This window comes from Myripristis murdjan, chromosome 24 (genome assembly GCF_902150065.1).
Source record: "Myripristis murdjan chromosome 24, fMyrMur1.1, whole genome shotgun sequence".
Classification (NCBI taxonomy): Eukaryota; Metazoa; Chordata; class Actinopteri; order Holocentriformes; family Holocentridae; genus Myripristis; species Myripristis murdjan.
In genome coordinates, this window is record NC_044003.1 from 10,376,381 (window position 1) to 10,394,141 (window position 17,761).

Genomic DNA, 17,761 nt, shown 5'->3' on the forward strand with positions numbered 1-17,761 from the left:
GAGTAAAAACGCACATTATCTGGACTCAGGCTGACTTTTTTTTTTGCTTGTTACTTGTGCATTTGCTGTCAGCAAACATTAAAAATATTCGTTTAGTCACAATTTATTTGTTTCAATAAACTGAAATGGACGTTTTCTCGCCTGTAATGATTTTTGAGTTGATACTGCACTCAGTAAGGCTTTCTTAATTCAGCAGTGACAACATCACCAAAATACATATTTTAAAAGCACACTTTTGAGTGGGTAACTTAAAGTATAATAAAGAATAAAGTAACACGGTCCTGCTTAGGAGCAGAAACTTCCCCCAACACTGTCTGTAGGGTTTTATAAATTTGTTCTTTTTCATTTCATTTCATACTCAACATCGTATCCTCACCCACTTCAACATCCGGTTTTCACAAAAAACACACAAAACATGAAAGAGTCTTGATTGTAGCTGTCTCTTTGCCTCCCCCCTTGCCTCCATCATATCCCCGCCCACCTGTTGAGTATGGGCTTCTTACTCAGGTCTGTGTGAGATTAGAAGTTTGATTAATAAGAAGAAAGGCAGACAAAAGTGAAAATGAAAGGTGGGGGAAGAGGACTCATTCTTTTATCAGTGTTTCAGATATTTGACCCTGTATCTTCTCATGCTGTTGTGCTGTATCATTGTCCACCAGCCCTCTCTTTGCTATTTCTAAGCATATTTGCAGCATATAGGATTTCCATGCTTGTAAGATAATGGCATTTTGTTGATTTCCAGTTTTTCAACAGAAGGTTTTGTTAATCAAAGATGAAAACACTATGATCCATCCTAAAGATTTTAGCGAATTTCCAGTACATTGCATTGATTTTCTACATACTAGTATGTGTAAGGCGCATACATCTATACATGAGGAGTTGTTTTCAGTTGGAGATTTAGCTCTGTGTCTTTGAATTCCTTAGATAAAGATTGGGAAGACATCAGGAAGATGCCAGAGTACCCCACACTTCAGAAAGACTTCAGGAGAACAACGTGAGTGAAGGCCTGACGCTGCAATAATCGGACACTTATAATATATACTGTATAGAGCATATAGATTAGGCTGTGAATCATAAATAAAATACAAATTCAAAATAAAATGCTGTTAACTTAATGAACTGTAACTCTAATGTTGTGATTTGCCCCCCTAACAGGTATGCAAACAGCAGCCTAATCAAGTACATGGAGAAGCATAAAGTGAAACCAGACAGTAAAGTTTTCCTGTTGGTAAGTACATACTGCTGCAGTTACCACATATACCAAATCATTAAAACTGTGAATACAGGGCACACACACAAGTCTGGAAAACCAGGAAATGTGTGGAAAATGAATCTGACTTTTCCCACTTTTTGACAAGTTTAGAAATACACAAAATGGGAAAAATATTGGTAAAAATGTTTGGTTCTAGTGCACATGACAGCAAATTGCACAACGATTAGACGGTCCCTGTAAAAATCATGTTGAACACCAACCATATTCTTCAAATCCAGTTGAGGAATTCAGGTGTAGAAAAGAAATGCAAATTTTCAAATGGAAAATAAGTGGGAAATAAAGCATAGCAGTGTTTTGACAGCCATGGCCACAGCCAACTAGACACTGAGGTCCAGCCCTCAGTAATTATGTTATGTTGGATAAAAAAAATAAAAAAAAAAAGTCTATATAACCGTGTGAATACTCTTGGTTTGAATACATCTCTTAAGTGCCCGTTGCTTTGTGTGGGGGTAGATGAGTGTGTTGGTGTGGCTCTCGTACAGTTAAATTCCTTGGACCTTTGGAATGCATACCATTTATGAGATGCAAAGTATTTGAACAGGATAAAAAACACCTTTGATGAACAACAGCGTTGCAGAGCTACAAGTCCTGAAAGTTGATTTTACTGCCTCTGAAAAATGCAGAGTTGGTTGGCCAAGTTGAGGGAACTCTCTCCAGCTCTGTCACTGCTTTGGTGGCCCAATATGAGTTTGTGTGGGACTCCAAGGTGAAGGCCGCCCTTCCATTCAAGAATCTCCAGAATGACTTACTCTCACCTTGAACTTGGGTCTGGCTTTATTCAAGTAGGAAAAAAACCCATCAAATTAATGAAGACGCCAGTGTTAATGTACTGAGAGAGCTTATAGTTCCTGAAATAGTTCTTTGGTATGAGGAAACCTAACGTGGAGAGCTACTCACACTGAAACTGCCTTTACAACCTGTGGTTTCTTCACACCAAACCCTAAAAATCATCCTCTGATCTTATCTTTGTCCAAACAAACCAGGAGTTTAAAGGAGATAGGAAACTTTGTTTGGATTTGTTTGGATTCACTTTGTTAGTCAAAATGACATTGTGATGTTGGTAATGAACACTTGTTAGGGAGTGATAAATTTCAGCAAAATTAAAAATCTTCCTTCTCTTGGTGTCTTGTAGTATAAATCTCAGATCAGCTGGTTGGTACACACGACCGTGCTGTGTGCAATTTACTGACGTCATGTTACCTAATTTCTGGGTATTGAAGTTCAAATATTTCAGATGGTTACCTCTCACTGTAAGAGCTGCCGCTGTGCAGAGTTCAAGCTGAGTATAACTTTTAACCTCAAGCAACCAAGCGTTGTTAGACAAAGTAGTACATTTACAGTGCATTTAGTAATTTGTGAAAACACATCTCCACATTTCAGTGATATTTTGGACTAACACAAAAGGAAACTTAAATAAACCATAAACATTTGAAAATTGCTGAGGGTTGCTATGAAATGAGGATCCTTTAGACTGAAATGACAAAAAAATGTGAATTAGGCGCGTAACCTGATGGCTTAGTCGTAGCGCATCTTTAACAGATTGCAAAAGGAAGCCCCAGATGAGTGCAAAAACAGATTAAAGTGTAATTAGGTATATAAAAGCATGATGGTATTCATTTCCTTAACACATATATAGTTAATGTACACTATAATGTTGCTGAGGCAATATTGAGTTTTATATTCATTTATATTTATAAATATATTTATTTAATAGAGTATATCCATGTTTTGAATGCAGTCCCTCAGCTGTCCTCAGATATTTTGTTGTGAGCTTTATGATGCATATTGATTAGCTCTATATTTTTTAATTATAAACTTCTGTTCAGCCACTGAGCTACAAAACAGCTTCTTGTCTGCCTCATATTAATGTACATTATCGATTTATGCCTTCAGCTCCAGAAACTCCTCACCATGGACCCCACCAAAAGAATCACATCAGAGCAGGCGCTGCAGGACCCGTATTTCCTGGAGGACCCACTACCAACCACTGAGTGAGACTCCAGAAACTTTACCAAGATCCTGTCCGCTGCCTCACACTGTCACAGTCCCATCTACAGTCGAACCTTCCAGCCCCACCTTGCAGTTAACTGCTTCAGCAACATGAACACACACCCCCACTGATTTTATTCGTTGAAATATGATGAATTTCGCATTCGAATGTCGCATGTCAGTCTTGCTTCCTGTTTCTGATGCTGTGGGTTTTAGGCGGGAATGTGTTTTGTCAGGCACAAAGGATCCAAAGTGGCGCGATGCTTACACAAGCACCTTAATCACTGTTCTCTGTCTGATTGTGTTTCTAGTGTGTTTGCTGGATGTCAGATCCCCTACCCAAAACGAGAGTTTCTAAATGAAGACGAGCCAGAGGAGAAAACAGAAAAGGTACGCAAAGCCAGAATTTGTGTGCATGAAATCAGTTTTGTTTTGTCGTCTGCCCACAGTGGAAGAATTTCACCAGTTCCTTTGGACTTTTATATTTGGACTCTAAGTACATATCTCTTAAAAGTGTACAACCTCTACCTTCTTTAACAGGGAACACACATCACATTCAGACATACACTCTTTTATATTGACATTTCTAAGCTCCGCTCATCTGGAAAAGTATGACTTAGGACTCGACCGCCCCAGGTTTACTCAGTTTCTCTTCTGAAGGCCTCAATGGGCACATTAGCATTTACATCTATGTCCCGAGAGGCTTGTGTTAATTTCAGGCCCCACACAGGGGTGTGTAATGCTGCCTGTAAGGAAATCTGTTCCCTCGAGGATCCTGTGGTCCAGAATTAAACCAAAGCAATGATGTCACGCCTGCCAGGGTTCACACTAGGGCAGTTACAGTTTTATTGGTATATCAGATTCTCCAGATGTAAAAAAACATGACGGTTTTGGGTGCAGATGCCAGCAAAAATCACAGTCACATCATCTGCAAATTATTACGCAACAGTGATCACTTCCACAAAAATCACAAATATTATTACAATCGCAATATCTGGGAAAAAATAATTGCAATATGTTTTTTTTAACATATCTTGCAGCCAAGAATTCGATTTTTGGAACAAGTTTGCATAAACTTGTTTTCAGCTTCAGTTTAAAATATCATTAAAACTAGTTATTCACCCCACATTTCCATTATGTTTCCATTACATTCGCTTCACTTATTTTTGCTGCAGATTATTAAACATTAAGACATGTTTAAATTGTTGATCAAGAGAAAAAACGCCATGTTACATTTATTTAGGCAATGAACATTTCAGTCATGGAAAAGTCAAGGAATTTTGTTTTAGGGTGGGGACCCTGTGTCTGCTTTAGCAATGTTACACTGCTGTCAAAAGAGAGAGAAGTGACAGGAAGAAAAACACAAGCTGGCCAAACATAAACAGCTGCTCGCAGCGGTCAAACCACCTTCTGAGGTAAAGGTCACAGAGTTTAGCGGGCAGAGCTCTGTTTAATCCGCTGACCACCATGGAGGCGATATATCAAAAGTTGAACCTCTAAATCAAGGCTGGTAACCTGCCAAAGTTTATTAACATTGGGTTGGTTCCTGGAATAGTTTTCCACCCTGGTCATATTTGATAAGACCCAAGTAGGTAATGAGAGGGGGCTGATGGCATGACCATGATCCAAACTAAAAGTGATGTCACCTTTCAGTCTGTTTTTGAATGCACACCGCACATTCTTGTGAACAAAATAACTCAAGAGCAATACATGATGGAAACCTAATACTTACACCACAGCTTCCCTCTATAGAAGTTTTATGACGGGACATTGGGCAGCACAAGTACCTCTTTCTGTACTGAAGCTACTAACAGCCAGTAATTTGTGCTGATATTCAGTCTCAAGTTTTTTGCACTTTTGTTGCAAAACAAAATGCAGGCTTTCGTCTATTTCTGTGAAGTCTAGGTGATGGCTAATACCTGAAACAATATTTAATGAAACCATCTGACGATAAAACTCTCCAAACTGATAAAGCTGTTTTTTGGCTGGGTCAGCAGCTTTTTAAAACAGAGTGACCACCTCAGCCCATCAGTACCAACTCTGTGATACGTCATCGTTTTTAAATAAAGAAAAAAATGTTATTGAACAATTAAATTAATCAGTAAGTGCAGTGCATAACAAAATAGGCCAACATAATGAAAGTACATTTTTGTTGCAGGTTTTATCGATTTTCTGTTGACAGCTCCATCAAATGGACCACATGAGTGGTCGATATCCAGTCTTAAATAAAAGGCCAGCACCAGCCTGATATATCATCAATTTGATATTTCAGTCTTAGGTCGCTTTCACACCAGAGCTGTTTGGTCCGCTTTAAACGGAGCAGAGTTCGTTTCCTCGGATAGTCCGGTTCGTTTGGGCAGGTGCGAACACGCATCCGGACTCTGGTGCGGACCAAACAAGCGAACTCTGGTCCGCCAGAAAACGTAGGTCTCGGTTCGGTTCCAAGTGAACCCTGGTGCGGTTCGTATGCAGTGTGAAAGCTCAGCGGACCAAACACTGGACCAAACACAGGAAGTAACAACACACAGTGCATCTTGGGTAGGATAATGAAAAACGAAGAAGAAAAAAAATGTCTCGGGGGCAGACGTGGTCCGATGCGGAGCTCACAGGTCTTCTCGAAATCTGGTCTGAAGACGACCTTAACCAGCTTCTCACAACAACGCACAAAAACAACAACGTGTTCAAGTTGTTTAGTGAGAAAATGAAGGGGCTGGGGTATGACAGAACGGCTGAACAATGCCGCATAAAGGTGAAGAAAATGCGCCAGCAGTACAATAAGGTCAGGGATGCACTTCGGCGGAGTGGGAGTTCGGGAGAGGAAAAGGACAAGTGTCCGTGGTATGATGAGCTGGATTCTATTCTAGGGACACGACCCACATCCAATCCTGTGCACGTCGTGGAATCGTACACACCACAGCCTACTTCACCGAGCGAAAAAGCCAGCGACAGTGGTAAGTGTTTGTGTGTGTGCGACATAACACAAAATACAATGCGTTTGCATCCTTATTCCCCTTTTCCACCAGGGCTGGTTCGGAGCCGGTGCCTGACTTAGCACCAGTTTTTTTTTTTTGGTTTTCCACGGCCCAAGCAGGGGCCAAACTGTTGCCAAACTGATGCTAGGCAAACACCGACTCCGAGCAGGGGCTAAACAGGAGCCAGAGAAAGAACCGATGACGCGGCCCACCGCGTCATTGGCGGGCGGGGTTACAAAACAAAACAGGAACTGCGAACGCTATAAACATAAACAATAATCCCCGAGAAGCCGCGGGTTATACTGATTTTACAACGGCATGGAACGCGGCTCAGCAAATTACATTTAAGGATGAGAAGCACCCGTTTTATAACCAAACATAGCTGTCATTCGTTCCGATCACGAATCCGACAGGTAGCCGGCAATAATTGTGTTTTTCGCCTTTGTATTGAAATGTAGGCTTGTAAAGACACAAGCAGTATTTGCATCGCTAATAAATCCAGATCCTGCTCCACCCGGGGCCAGAAACTGTATCGGGAAAGCAGCGTTATATGCTTGACTGAGACGCGGCTCACGAACATCATCCCCAACTCACTGATCAGTTTCAGCGGCTTCAGGACAGGACGGGCGGACAGAGACAGAGACGCTGCAGCCGCTGTATAGTATGAGTGTGCAGTTTTATGTGTGTTGAAGTGATGAAGCTGCCGTGACAATGTAATTTCCTGCAAAGGATTAATAAAGTATCATTCATTCATTCATTCATGATGGTTATGAGCGAGCCTCGCGCACCCATGTCATCACGTTTTCCGATGACGTCATGACGTGGCTCTGACTTGGCTCCACTTGGCTCTTGAACATTGGAAAAGCAAACCGGTTCTTCGTTGGCACCAGTTAAGCACCGGCTCTAGCACCAGCTCCGAACTAGCACCAGGTTTTTTTCTGGTGGAAAAGGGGCATAAAAGACCTGTACCACATTTGAGCACTTCTGACTTTTTCTTATGAATATAAACATTAACCCAGACACTGAATGACAGCTGATAAATGGCATGCATTTTTGTAAACAGGTGACCTCAGTTCAGTGGACCTCTGCCTTGAAGAGGAAGAAGGCACACCCAGCACCAGCGACAGCAACAGCCCCAGCACCAGCAACCGCAACGGCACCAGCACCAGCACCAGCACCAGCACCAGCACCAGCACCAGCACGCCCAGCCTTAACAAAGGCAAGAGCCACACACGGTGGGATATTCCTGGTGCAAGCTGCAGAAAGAGGAAGGCCAGGTCAGATGCTCCAGACCGATATTTTGAAGCTTTCATGGAACAAAAGAGGAAAATGGATGAGGCTGACAGAATCCGAGAGGAGCGGGAGAGTGCTCAATTAGAAAATTACATGAAAATGCAGCAAGAAGCTGAAGAGCGGAGGTTTAGGGCATTGCTGGAGCAGCAACAGGCCACAACCCAACAATTCTTGCAAATGATGGGAAACTTTTCAAGAGCTGTATTTTCTCATTCATCCCAGCCAGCATCACAATGGATGCCCACAGTTCAGATGACACCCCCACCTGCCTGGCCCATATCTGACCCACAAAACCCACAGGTACCTATTGCTCACCCCCTCAGCCACCCAGTGCCCCAGTACCATGACCCTGCAGTCACCCAGAACCCACAAGCCACCATTAGCCACCAGAACAACCCACCTGATCCCATGCTTCCACATACTTCTTCTGTTCTTCATGGTGTTAACAAATATTACCAAGACCTATAAAGGTAACTAGAAAAAAAAGCCTTGTTTAAAAATGTTTTGTTTGTTGTTACAGAAATGTAAGGCAGATATTTTCAGAAAGAAAAATGTTCATTATAGTTTTGCACTGTCATCATTCTTGAATGTTTCTTGATAACAGTATTTTTGCACTAGACAACTGTGAATTGCCCATGTGTGATCCACAAAACCCAGTCTTTATTTTTGTTTAAAAAAAATGTAAGGCAGATGTTTTCAAAAAGAAAAATGTTCAGTATAGTTTAGCACTGTCTTCATTCTTGAATGTTTCTTGATAAGTATTTTTGCACTACAGACAACTGTGACTTGCCCATGTGCGACCCACAAAACCCACAGTCTTTATTTTTGTTTAAAAAAATGTAAGGCAGATATTTTCAGAAAGAAAAATGTTTATTATAATACTTATAATACTACAGTATTATAATACTGCACTGTCTTCATTCTCAGATGTGTTTTTGCACTACAGACAGATGTTACTGTGAATTTGTTAACAGGAACAGTGAATTTGTACTGTGAATGTTAAAATAAACGTAATATATAAACAATTGTTTCATTGTTCAGTTGCAATTATTTATTACAAAACACTGAAACATCAAATAGAAAATAAATGGGCTTAACAAAAAATTGTGTAGAGCACATTAGCTGTACAATTTTACCACACAGTGTATCAGAGAACCTGTTATTTGTGAGGCACAGAAAAGCTCTCCCTCATTACAACTATGTATATAGAAAATCTCAAGTAATGAGCAGAACATCAGTAATCTGAACAACAGAAAGCAACAACAAAGCTTGTCAGTGTGAAAAATAGGCACATAGTGCATCTCTGATGTGGCGAGCATGTTGGGCCTGATGGGGATTATCTGCCTCATCAGCCTGTCCACCAACTTCTGCATCCTCATCTTCCCATTGCTCGTTGTGTACTTCACAGTAGTTGTGTAAAATACAGCAGGCTGTGATGATGTGGCTCATGAGGGAAATGTGTGCATCACATCTTTTCAGGAGACATCTCCATCTCCCTTTTAGCCGGCCAAAGGCTCTCTCCACTGTCATTCTCGCCTGACTGAGTCGATGGTTAAAGTGTGTCTGAGCTTGTGTTAGGCCTCTCCCTTCTGGAAAGGGCTTCAGCAGCCAAGGCAGAAGTGGGTAAGCTGCATCACCAAGAATGAGCAGGGGCACATCCACACCATCAAATTGTTCAGTCCACTCTGGAAACAAAGTGCCATCCTGACCCCGATAAAATAATGAGGAGTTTGCAAAAACTCTCGCATCATGGACCTTTCCTGGCCAGCCAACATTAATGTCCCAGAATTTCATTTTGTGGTCCACTACAGCCTGCAACAGGACTGAGTAGAACCCTTTCCTGTTGTAGTAATCAGCAGGATGATCTGCTGGTGCCAGGATGCCTATGTGGGTCCCATCAATTGCTCCCGCAACCTGTGGGAACCTCCATTTGTCCCGGTAGCCCATGACAATCGCCTTCAGCTCCATCTCAGATGGGGTCTTGATGTATTGGTCTCTCATTTGTCGGTTTAAGGATGTCACAACTTCTTGTGTGATTTGACAGGCCGTGGATATGCCAACACCAAACAAATGTGAGATCGACCTGTACTCTAAATTTGTGGCCAACCGCCACAGACAAATTGCCACCCGTAGCTCCACTGGGACAGGCTCTCTGTATCTCGTACTCTGCCGGGTCAAGCTGGGCCGCAGGATGTTACACAGGTGCTGAAAAGTTTCAAACTTCATCCTGAAGTTGCGCTGCCAGTCTGTGTCACTCCAGTTTGTGTTTATGTGTTGCCACCAACTGCAGGGACGTGGATTGACCCACATGCTCCTGTTGAGATAAAGCACATCAGATAAATACATATAGAAAGCAAACTTGATTTTTTTATTAACATATTATTCAGTGTGTAAATGTTTGTGTAAATATTTAAATTGAAAGTATATTCTATCATATTGTTACTGTTTCACCCAGAATGACTGCCAGTTATCAACAGGCAATGGCAGAGATGACAGTCATTTGAACATCAAGATTGTGATATAATGCGTGATTAATGTAATGATCAGTTTGACATCACAACCTTGATTTTCACATAGTTATTAAAATCAACTGATGTTACTTTTGCTGCAGTCTGTAAAAACATCTGTTTTCTGTCAGCTGGAGAGCAAGATTTGTAGGTCAGGGCATCTCTGCATCACTGCAGTAGCCTATATCATTATAATGGTGTAAATCATGCAACTTTCCTCTTGCCTCTGCAATATCGTTTAATGCGTGCAGTGCGATTACCGGCTAATCGCCGCGTTGCGCAATCAATAATCAACCATGTTGTCTGTGTTGTTGTCCGTTGTGCTGCTGCAACCCCATATAAACAAAAGTCGGTTTATAATGAAAGTACGGCAGTCTGTGTGCGCGGCGCACCTGTCAGATCCGGCAGACCCGGTGCCGGATCTGACAGCCAGCACTGGTCGGCACCACTTGGCCGGCTGTAAGTTTGACCTTTCTGAAGGAAGTTACCTCCGAAAATTAAGGTAAATAAACATCCCTATGTCTGATTACAGACATAAAACCTCAGTCCAAGGTTTTTTTTTTTTGAAAAGTTGGCAGTTCTGCGAATTAATTTTATTAATAGGTACATTTTTATTTGAAAATGGCTATCAGGCAGCCATACAGAACGCAATACAAACACAAACATTCATCGTAAAGCATCTACTCTGTAAAAAGAAAACAAATAACAACAAAAACATGATTTAACTGACGACATTACATACCTTGCTCGCTGTCTGTGCAAAGTTAGCAACATCTCGTAGTTAGCCATTCGCGTTTTCCTCCGGTGGCGTCTTTCTTTTATGTTTCTCCTTATGAGAGTGAAGTTGTCTCTTGCTTGCTGCCAAACCTGGCGGTGCAGAATGGTTTGCCGAGCCGCGTTCATGTGGTAAATGAACATGAGTAAAAGCATAAAGCCCAAAACAGCTAAACGTTGATCCCGCTCCATGTTTGCCGTTTGTTGTTTTTCCGGGTCCGGGGGAAGGGAGGGATTTCCCTCCCTTTTTGTCCAATCGAGGAGTGTCCCTTTCAACCACGTGACGTTGTTCATAAAGTTCGGTTCGCTTCCGAAAATCGGAGTCTGAATGCAGAACCGAAACTAGTGATAAACGCAACAATGTTACAATTTTGAGCCCCCCAATCGAACCGAGTCCTCTTGGTCTGGTGTGAAAACGACCTTACTCTAATTTCTATCTTCTAACATGCATGCTGCTATAGAGGTTGAGCAGAAGTCATTTTCTGACATTATGTATTCTGGTATTGTAGTTCAGGCTTTTAAACATAAAATAAAAGTAAAAAAGTAAAACAGGATTCCTGGGTCTGCCTTCCTGTGTTTGTTGCTGTATTAAAATTCAAGTTAAGATTTTCAAAGCAAAAGTAAGTGGGTGTTTTTATGTCAGTTTTCCTGAAGGGCCGCATTTTGTCGGTCAGCCTGTTTCCTTCATTTGCTCTACAAGTGAAAATGTTCTGCGAAAGCGAAACATTGCTTCAAAGGCCCGGTTCAATCAAACAAAACCACAGTGAGAGCCGTCATTTTTGCACAGTGATATCTCGTTTGTTGCCTTCAGTATTTGTGTGAATGTAAGCCAAGTAAAGTTTATTTGGTGTAGCGCCTTTCACAAAGCAAATGTCACAAAAAACACACACAAAACTACAAACCCTACCCATCATGAAGCAAGACAGAGGCCAGCTTGAATAAGTGAGTCTTTAGTTGCTTTAGTCTAGAATAATCATCTCTCGCTCTGAGGTTTGCAATGTTTCTTAAATGGAAAAAACATGTATTGGTCAACAATTTAATATGCAGATCAGAATGCATTGCCTGATGAAAAGCAAGATTGGACCATACAGCCGAGGAAACGGACTCAAACCTCAGTCTTATCTGTCCCGTCCTAAATGGCAGCCAGAAAATTGTGCAAGACAGACAGTTTGTCCGTTTTATCAGGCTTAAAGGAAAAAATACAGCTGAGTGTGTGAAACATGAAATAACCCCATAGCTGTGATGTTAAATTATAGCTTGTTGACTCAGAAGACTCTGTTCAAGTCATATCGGGTGAACATCTAATGAACCACGCAGGCTTTTAGTTCATAGTTTCACCAACGCCAAATGTGTTTTGACAGATTAAATCCATAAAAGATCAATTTTTGTCACTTAATGAAAAAAACTCTTGACTTTTAGGAATCTGCATCCCAGTAGCATCAACAGACTCTTTGACTGGATTACATCCATAAGGGCATTCTACCAACAGTTCAATAAACAGAGGTTTATAATTACTAAATCTAGGTTTTAAAGTAATCCAAGCTGCATTATATGTCTTAAATTTAAACTGCCATAAATCTGCCATAATTAATTTTCTGTGAATGAAGAAAACATCAACCATTTTCAGGGACAGGAAGAAGATCAAAGTGAATTAGAAATAATAATAATAATTAAAAATAACAAAGTAGCCATGCTCTTTTTTTTACCCGGGCTGACAGCTTGTCTGACTAAATCACCAGTAATGCTGCTAAAGCACTAAATTTGATCCTTAATTTACATTTAATCCCCAGTGTAAAGTAATTGAGCATTACAAATACATTTAATCTGGGTGTACAGATCAATAAAACCACAGCTGAAATGTAAGATTTATCTTAAATCCTGGTTTGATGCAACATATTTATTAGATAAACCTTAATTTAATCCAGGTTTAAGTTTAATTCTTGTTGGTGCAGCCTCATCTTTAATATTAATATTCAACAAAAGGCTGACCTCTGTGTGGAATAGCGACTCCTGGGCCAAACCATCTCTCTTTTGCATCATTGAAGATACAGAGCGGTTGTTTGCTGGAAATGGCCCTTTACTGAGGCTGGCAGATGGCCTCTGCAGATCGGTGCTGTGTGAGGTGAAGGGGAAAGTGAATGTAGCGACAGGGATATCGTGCCCACGCCGCCTCTGAGAACCCGCGGCTCCTGCATCACATTAGCAGCTGTCAACGCGGCATCACCTGATCTGAGAGTGTTTGCTCACACAGCGGCTGCTCTTCAGGAAGGCTTTGAGCTCTCTCTCCCTTTTTTTTTTTTTCGCCACATTATGCAGGCCGGGACTGACAGGCTCTCATTGTTTTATTATTTTTTGTCTCAATTCACACGGGAAGCTTTGTTGTTGGTCCTGCACTGCAGATTCCTGTAAAGCATCTCTAAGCAGGCGTTGCAGACTCTGAGCTCCATGATGCTGCTGACTGGTTCAGATGGCTGCTTTTTAAAATGTTGTTGGGACATATAAAATGATAAGTATAGTCATTTTTGCATAGCGCAATTCCTAACAAAGTTGTCAAGTCTTTAGAATAAAAGATGGTGAAAAATAAGAAAAAGCAGGATTAGGTAAAGCAGTAATAACAATAGTGAAATAAAATAAATAGTTGCAGCCATAAAGATACAACAAATAAAACAAATGGCAGAGTGGACAGATAGAAGAATACCAGATAAAACAAAGCAAATAAAGAAAGGAAAATAAACCAACAAGAGCCAAAGATTGTAAAAGCACCTATAATGAAAGTACTTTTTTTTTTTTTTTTTTTATTAAATATTTAAATGAAGACACCTACTCTGCGGAGTTGTTGAAAAACTGCAGACGACACAAGCACAATCACCTTCTTTAACCTGGATACAAGATACAAAGATGCTGAGATGTAACCTACTGTGAATTCTCTTTAGCAGCACAGTTATGTAATAGGTTATATTTTAATTCTTACTGCCATACACACACACACACACACACACACACACACACACGCTTTGTCTCTCTCTCTTATGCACTCACAGTATGCTGCACCATATCGTCTATTGCTAACACACAGAACAGGTGGCTTCCAGCCTAGTTAGCAAATGTTTCTTTTTTTGTCTCTGCAGCTGCACAGTCATGTCTTGTGGTCAGTCTGTTCGTGTTTTACAAGGGGGGTGGTCAGGTGGAGGAGGCCTTTTTGTTTCCGTTTCTTTCATGTTTTCTCTTTAAGGAATACACTAACAATCTGGCAAATTAACTCATGTTTAAAGTCGACAATCTGAGCCAGAATAAATTGCAACAATGCTGAATTTACACTGATGCTCTGTTTTTGCCTTTTACTCTGTACTGACACTTGACGATCCTTTGATATCTAATTCTGCCCTTTCATCACCTGCAGAACCAGACCCAGCAGCACCAGCAGACGACAGGCCAAACTCAGGCCCAGAACCAGCAGCAGACGACAGCCCAGCAGGCCCCATCCCAGCAGAGCTCGGCCCAGACCAACGGCACTGCGGGGGCGACAGGAACCACAGCCGGCGGGGGCTTACAGCACGGCCAGGACCAGGGGCCCCCTAACAAGAAACCCCGGATCGGGCCCTCCGGGGCCTCCTCAGGCACTGGGGTGCTGCAGTCAGAGTACCAGGTTGGTGGAATTTGACGCCAGCTAGGTTTACAGGACGTTTACTCCAGACATAAGTAGTGCCAAAGGATTGCTCACATCACTAGCGTAGGGCTGACACGGTGAAGGAATTTGCCCTGTGGTGATCTAGGACGGCTCAACAGCGCGGTATGCGCTCGTATTTTGTTCACAGCGGTTAAAGCGGAAAAAAACACACCTACACCTCCATATGAACCTGTGGGAAGGTGAAGCATTTAATGTGAATGCAGTTATCTCATTGATGACAGGGAAGCTGGTGTAATATGCGTGCATGTGTACATACGCAGTCCCTCCCGCTCTCTCACTCACTCTCACACATGGCAGACCCACCTGCCTCACATTCAGCGACACAGCACCTAAGCCAACCAAAAAGCCAAGGAAATCCCTGAAAAACATAAACATAGCAGTTGTGGCAGTTGCCTGAAGTTGGCTTGTCAATAGCGCAGTATTGCAATATTGCAGTTATTGCAACAGCCCAACACTATACCACTACGTAGATGTTATGGCAGAACGACATGGTAAAAACACGTCATATTGCAGTTATTTTGAGAGATATCTTGCTTGCGTTATGATTCTCAGTTTTAGTGGGAATGATAAGTTTTCTTAATTCATAATTTTCGTTTTCACTCAGAAAAACTATAAGTGGCATCATCGCATCGTCCATACCAAACGTTTTTCGTACGACTTTTAGGCCAGGAAAAAGCGCTTTCGACAAGACACAAGAATTTGCAGCTCCTGCAATTTAGATATGGCACTTTGTCGTATTGCGATTTTAACAATACACTGATTAACTGCTCAGCCCTAGTAGAATTGGGAAAAATGAGAAGGTGTTTAAGGTAGGGGGAAACAGAGAAACTGACATGGCAGGAAACACAAGAGTGAAATCACACAGATGGTTTCGGAGACAAAAGACTTAACTGTTCTGCTGTCTCCGAGGGCTGCACACACATTTTTTGTAGCTTTTTCAACTTCCAGTGGTGACAATAATGCTCTTTGTTTCCAGCTACTGACCATCTCACACCTACAGTTCACATCCTGTGCAAACGTATGCATGGAGCTGTGTGTGGAGAGTGCTTGTTCTATGCTGCTGAACGAACTATGTGAGATTTTTCAAGGAACTGCCAAATGCTTATCGTCCAATTTGCATGTGTTTTATGCTACACATAAACTCACCCAGTAGAACAGTAATATGAAACATGTGAGGAAGTGTTTTTTTCAACAAATGACTTTGTGGAAAAGTGTAAATCTCAGCTTCTACACCAGAGCCTTATTAATTAAAATGTCTTTGGGAGTGTAGGTTGATTATTAAGGTTATAAATAGGATCATAAAGTGGGATAATAAATTATACCTTGTCTTTTACATTCTTGTACCTGTATCTTACTTACCGATGCTACTATTAGTTAAGTACACATGCCTTTGACTAATGTAGTATGCATTTAATCCTGTGATTTATCCTCATTTCAGAGTCTTTTCTTTAAAACAAAGAGATTGGGAGAAACTGAGCATGGTGGAGTTTGGGAGTTTGACTGAAGAGGTATTTCACAGGTGGACTTAGAGTACCAAAGCCTTTACTTTGGGCCCAATATTGTAGATATGTAGAGAATTTTGGCACTGTGTTTGTGTCTGGCATCACACACACACACACACAAACAGACATATTCAATACACGAGGCAACAGCAGCCTGTTGGGTGACTGATAATGTTTTTTTTTTTTTCATTTCACATTCTCCCGTCGACAAATTTGACAGCAAATCATTGTCTGGCCAGCTCGCTGTTGTTTCCTGCCTTGGCGTCTGCTCTATCGCTGGCTCTGGCTTTATCACACTTATCACAGGGCTAAAGAGATTTATGACTTGCAGCGAGATGGAGTAAAGTGGGTGGTTGGGAAGGTGTGATGAAAGAAGGGTGGGAACAGGGAGGGAATGTGTGCACGAGTATATTGCACAGAACAAAGTCAAACAGAGGTGATCATTTTGACGTCACCCATGTGGACATGAGCTGCAGTCTGTCAGCTGGGCCTCATGAGGGCAGCACTGTCAGACCTAGGCGCAGTATATATAGCAGGGGCTGGAGTTGCATGGGGACACTTGGAAGCCACTTAGACTTCAGATGTTCAGCAAATGTATAAATATACATCCTCAGTGGACTGACAAACCAGCTGGGTGGCTCGCTGGCTGGATGACAGTGACAGATACGTGTTTATCTGTTTATATGAGTTTATCTGAGGTTCCTGCTGATGAGTATTAGCCTCTTGTTTCCTGTGACACAGCGATCATGGCAGTGAGTTGAGTTGGTTTATCCGCACCTTGTTTTTATCTCATTACATTTTATTAAAGAAAATTTAGAGTCCGCTGGCAAAAGCGGTTAATGGATTTGTCCTTGATTACATGTGGAGTGCCTCAGGGATCCATGTGTGGACCTGTATTGTTCTCACCCAACATGTTACATTTTGCTAATTACTCAGTTAAATATCTATTTTCATTATACTGCTCATGACACACTGTCATTTTTCTGCTAAGTCCTCTGATTTCACGAGATTAGCTATTTCAGATGACTTCAGGCTTCAGGCTGTTAATGATCAGTGACTCAGTTAACCACAGCTGAACTCTGACAAAAATGCGCTTCATGTTATTAGCCCTGGAAATATTTCTAAGGAATTCCATCTCAGTGAAGAACATTACGCTGCATTCCTGAAACTCCCTCTGACTCCTTGTCAACAACACAAGCTCGTTCATGTCATTGGCCAGTGCTATCACATTCCCCCACGATACTACAAGGGATAGCAGATTTATATTTCCTCTTCCTTTCATGCCCTTTTACGTCTGCTCTGCTCCCCCGTCTCCACCGTCTTAGTTCTTTCAGCACTTCGAGCCTCTCATATTGCTGTCAGCTGGTCCCGTTTCTAAACAACGTTGCCTCTGCCAGTGCACACATTGCCTTGAACTGATAGAAGAAAACCTTCTCCCACCAAGTTGTATCCATTGTTGTGACATCCAAGGAAGCTTAAAAAGTATCAAAAATGATAAAAACCCAATAACAAATAGTAAAAATAAGCGACACAGGAGTTGCCACAACAGGCTGTGGCACCATGGAAACCATGGAAAGTTATAAACTTTAATAATTGCCAAGCTTGCTGATTCTCTCTATTTTGAAAATTGTAAATCTTTGGTTGATAAAAGTCAATTACGTAGAGCCCCATTAATCAAAGTTGAGCGTTGATGTGATGGCAGCGATGTGAATGCAATATGCCTGCACAGATTTAGTCAGTGTTCAGGTTTAATAATAATAATG

General features: G+C 41.5%; 2 protein-coding genes across 2 annotated transcripts in view; one reads left to right on the plus strand and one right to left on the minus strand.

Moving 5' to 3' along the window:
- cdk19 (cyclin dependent kinase 19) overlaps positions 1-17,761 on the plus strand; it is a 68,277-nt gene that overhangs the window by 44,656 nt on the left and 5,860 nt on the right. Inside the window, exons 8-12 of the mRNA XM_030047050.1 lie at positions 925-994; positions 1,156-1,228; positions 3,167-3,264; positions 3,574-3,652; positions 14,209-14,454. Of these exons, the coding sequence (XP_029902910.1) occupies positions 925-994; positions 1,156-1,228; positions 3,167-3,264; positions 3,574-3,652; positions 14,209-14,454 (566 nt within the window). The remainder of the gene's footprint in view (positions 1-924; positions 995-1,155; positions 1,229-3,166; positions 3,265-3,573; positions 3,653-14,208; positions 14,455-17,761) is intronic.
- On the minus strand, positions 8,625-11,226 carry LOC115356056 (protein ANTAGONIST OF LIKE HETEROCHROMATIN PROTEIN 1-like). Its single transcript, XM_030047051.1, has 2 exons — positions 10,777-11,226; positions 8,625-9,841 (listed from the first exon to the last, which is right to left on the minus strand). The coding sequence occupies exons 1-2, from the start codon at positions 11,100-11,102 to the stop codon at positions 8,800-8,802; spliced, it is 1,368 nt and encodes a 455-aa protein (XP_029902911.1). The 5' UTR covers positions 11,103-11,226; the 3' UTR covers positions 8,625-8,799.

Bases quoted from the DNA above. Each gene is read 5' to 3' on its own strand.
- LOC115356056 (XM_030047051.1), bottom strand. From the start codon at position 11,102: ATGAACAACGTCACGTGGTTGAAAGGGACACTCCTCGATTGGACAAAA. The intron at 9,842-10,776 runs GTATGTAATGTC...TTATCTCAACAG, and splicing joins TTGCACAGACAGCGAGCAAG to GAGCATGTGGGTCAATCCAC.